At 40.2% G+C, this 3,685-nt stretch overlaps 1 protein-coding gene across 1 annotated transcript; it reads right to left on the reverse strand.

The window, feature by feature from the left end:
* Window positions 1-6: 6 nt before the first annotated feature.
* Window positions 7-3,679, reverse strand: LOC113205840 (uncharacterized). Its single transcript, XM_052274435.1, has 5 exons — window positions 3,640-3,679; window positions 3,320-3,445; window positions 3,064-3,225; window positions 2,735-2,980; window positions 7-2,651 (listed from the first exon to the last, which is right to left on the reverse strand). The coding sequence occupies exons 1-5, from the start codon at window positions 3,677-3,679 to the stop codon at window positions 136-138; spliced, it is 3,090 nt and encodes a 1,029-aa protein (XP_052130395.1). The 3' UTR covers window positions 7-135.
* Between the last annotated feature and the right edge of the window lie 6 nt (window positions 3,680-3,685).

Consider the following 3,685-nt stretch of genomic DNA (forward strand, 5'->3'; position numbering starts at 1 on the left):
GCATTAGGGTACAAAAATACATTAGTGTAAGTTCTCTCTACAAAACCATACAATCATTGGTAAAAACAAAAAGAAATATAAAGTGATACAATTTAACTTATCATGATGAGCAAAACAAATTCAGCTAGCACCATCTTAAACTTTTTTCTTCAGAGAGGCATTCCTGACGAAGTGCTTAATTTGACTCCATGGCCTAGACCGCAATGGAGGTTCTTTTTGTGCTCTCTCACATTCTTTTTTGGATGGTACCCTGCCTAAAGCAATCGCTGCAGAAAAGTGTTTCTCAACAGCAGCTCTCTGTGGGGTGTCCCACTTCCTTTTTGTACACTTCTTCCTCCTTTTAGGGCTGAACATGTCTGCTTCCTGCTGGTCTGAGTCTGAGGTGTCAGCAGAGATACGCTTCGTAGCCCTCTTAGCAGGCTGCTTCTTTTTCCGCTTTGAGGGTACAGCATCAACTGCCTCATCATCTGAGCTGTCGGCAGAGGGACGCTTGCTGGCACTCTTAGCCGGCTTCTTGTTTTGCCGCTTTGAGGGTCCAGCATCATCGGCCTCCTCATTAGAGTCAAGGTTGTCAGGGTTGTCCTGGTGAATCTCTTCTCCAGAGGTTTTAGTTAGTCCCATCAAGTATTGACTGACTTTGGCAGTTTGGAGAGTGGACTGCGGCAAACGGTATGTCTCATGGTGAGTTGTAATCTTGTGGCCCAAAAAATCAGCGAGTTCTTGAACTTCTCGTTCATTAAGACCAACAACCTTGGCCAGGGTTGCGGCCTCTTTTCTTAAACAGGTGGCTGTCACCCTTTCAGGGTGCAAACAGCCAGCCTTTTCGCGACATCCACGAAGAGCATCACTGCCTCTCATGTGGGTAACACAACCAACATTTGCAAAAACATAAATATTTTCTTCAGGTACTGAACACACAGACCGATATTTCAGGAGAAGAGCTACGGCCTCCTGCATTTGTCTGGTAAAAAGAATTGGCACTTTCATTCTTTTTTTCCCCCTGTTCTCTATTCTTTTGAAGGAACTAACAAGTTCTTTTTCAGTGGAGGAGAGGCTGTTCCAAATGTCAGTGTGGATACGCTCATCATCTGATTTCTTGAGGTAATGCGTCACCTTCAGCTTTTGGACATCACCAGGGCGTTTCCTGTTGAAGAACATAACTCTGGCAAGAGTTAGTTCAGTCAAGCAGTTATAAATGCTGGAATTTGGATTAGACTCAAGCTTTCGCATTGCTACCTCAGTGTGGTCATTAAAATAATTAGCCAACTTGACGATGTCTTCTTTGTCTGGAAGTTGTTCAGGCTTATTGTAACTACTTTCCTTCAACTGCAGTGACGCCTTGCTTGATACCTGCTTTGACCAGCTCAGCTCTCGAAGTTTGAGAAAATCCCGAATCCAACTTTTTTTTACTTCGTCACGAGACTTTATAGCATTTAGTTGGACAATTGCTGCCACCTTTTCAAGGTGTTCTCCAATTCTTTTTGCCACAGACGGTGTTTTGAATATATTTGCAGCAACATCATACCCTGATGAAGCTAGGGCAGCCTCAATGCAATTGTCAAAGTGGCCTGGATCCAGCGCATGCTCAAGATTTTTGATATTAGGATTAATCTTTTTGACGGCTATCAAAAAACCACCCAAAGTTCTCAAAGAGTGGCGGATATGGTTGAACTGTTCTGGGTCAGCAGAGTACTGTTCAACCATACTCACACCATAGGAACGTAACAGCTCATCAGTTTTCATGAGGTCAAAAATGTCGTCCTTCTTCCGACAGTTTCCCAGTACTTCTCCTTGGAAGACTTGCTCGTGGAACTCCTTAGGACTGGTGGACATAATTCTAGTGGCACGAGAAGTGAAGCGACCTGCTGCTGGCTTCTGAGTACATTTGTTTCGGTGCTTGTAGAGGGAGCCAATGGAAAACATATTGCCACAATAAGGACAAGTTTTATAATTGCTAGGCGATGAACTTCCTCTAACACGTTTTTTGACCTGAAGCACACCAGAGCCCTTCTTCAAACATCTCTGGTTGTGCTTCAGAGCGCCAGCGTCACGAAGTCTTCCAATAGCATCTTTACGATCTTTACTGCGCGGTGGGAGAGCAAGGATGTGTTTCACTTCATCTTCTTTACTATGAGCAGATGACAGGTGCTCAACAAGTTTGCAAAAACTTTTACCACAGAAAACGCAGGCAAATTTTTTTGACCAATCTCTCTCATTGACACATCTTTTCTGGTTTATTTTTTGAACAGAGATGGTTTTTCTAGATTCAGATGAGCCGTTTTCTTCGTTATCAGTAAGAAATTCAGGAACTTCAGAATCTTCATGAGACACAGGAACCGATGCTACTTCTAGAGCTTCACCACCACCTGATTCTTCACCATTATGTAATTCTTCACCATCAACTAATTCTTCAGCATTACCTAAATCTTCAGCATCATCTAGTTCTTCAGCATCATCTAGTTCTTCAGCATCACTAGTTGAATCATCAGCTGAATCAGACAGTGTAAAGTTATCCGAAGAATCACTATTAAAGTCTCCATCTGACTCATTTTCCTCTGGGTCACAGTACTTTACATTAGCGCTGGCCTTCCGTTTTGTTCTTTTAGAGAATTTCTTAGAACTTGTATCTGGAGAGCAACTGGCTTGGTCATCTATAAAATATAGTAACAATTATGTCATCTGATTGTGTTAGTCAAATAAATCTTTAAAAAAGCCAAAAGAATTGATTACCAACCTGCTTTCTCAGATGGAAAAGCACCTGCTTCAACTATGTTGTTCAGTATTAAGCCCTTGTCATCTAGAAATTTCTTAATATTAAAATTGTTGTCTTTTATGCTGACCATTGCCACATTTTTAAAGTTAAGTCCTGGTGCAGTTAAGCCTTTCTCAAAACCAACAGTTGTTTGGGAAGCCACCTCATTTGTAGCATTCACAACTAATTCATCAGGACATTCTTTAAGAACAACAGAATCTTGGTAATCTGAAAAATGTGGTTAATAAGGTCATCTGATTTTGTTGGACAAATAATACCAAAGCAAACAATAAAATGACATAGATAAAAACCTTGGTGGGTTGGATCACACACAGTAGGCCAATTTGACTGACTGACTTCCTCTAGGGAGGACAGTATCTCTTCAAAAGATTCATTTTTTAAATTGAACTTTCCACGATCAAACTCACTCATAAGATTTCGTTTTACTACAAGAGATTTGTCCTTGGAAATGCCTAAAAATGAAGACAAAAAAAAAAGGATAAGATAGACAACAAATAGAAAAGATGTTATTTAATTTGAAAATATTTTTGGACACTATTTACTTACCATTATGTGTTTCACCACCCTCACGACCAGAATGAGTATTTTGGTTTACAAAATCTGTCAGAAGCGGAGTACTCTGAGGATGTGTTGCTGAATTCTCAGTCTCAACATCTAAAGGTTCTGAAGCACCTAGAAGAAAAAAATAAGAAATCCATTAATTATTTTATGAACTAAATACCAAGAATAGTACAACCACCATTTTCTTACAGTGCAAGAAAGTTTTTCTAACCTATTAATATTAATGTTAGATCAGAATGTTAGACAGGAGACAAAGGTAATCCATGAGATCAGAGACCTACATAATAAAACAAGCAGCAACCCACCTTCTACTATTAGTTTTGTGGATGTCTTGGCACTTAGCATGACACA

This window comes from Frankliniella occidentalis, unplaced genomic scaffold (assembly GCF_000697945.3).
Source record: "Frankliniella occidentalis isolate FOCC.00 unplaced genomic scaffold, Focc_3.1 Scaffold394, whole genome shotgun sequence".
In the NCBI taxonomy this organism is placed as follows: Eukaryota; Metazoa; Arthropoda; class Insecta; order Thysanoptera; family Thripidae; genus Frankliniella; species Frankliniella occidentalis.

Coding starts and splice junctions, on each gene's coding strand:
- LOC113205840 (XM_052274435.1), bottom strand. CDS start 3,679: ATGCTAAGTGCCAAGACATCCACAAAACTAATAGTAGAAG. Junction 3,446..3,639: donor CACAAAACTAATAGTAGAAG/GTGGGTTGCTGC, acceptor TTTTTCTTCTAG/GTGCTTCAGAACCTTTAGAT. Junction 2,652..2,734: donor TTTTCCATCTGAGAAAGCAG/GTTGGTAATCAA, acceptor TATATTTTATAG/ATGACCAAGCCAGTTGCTCT.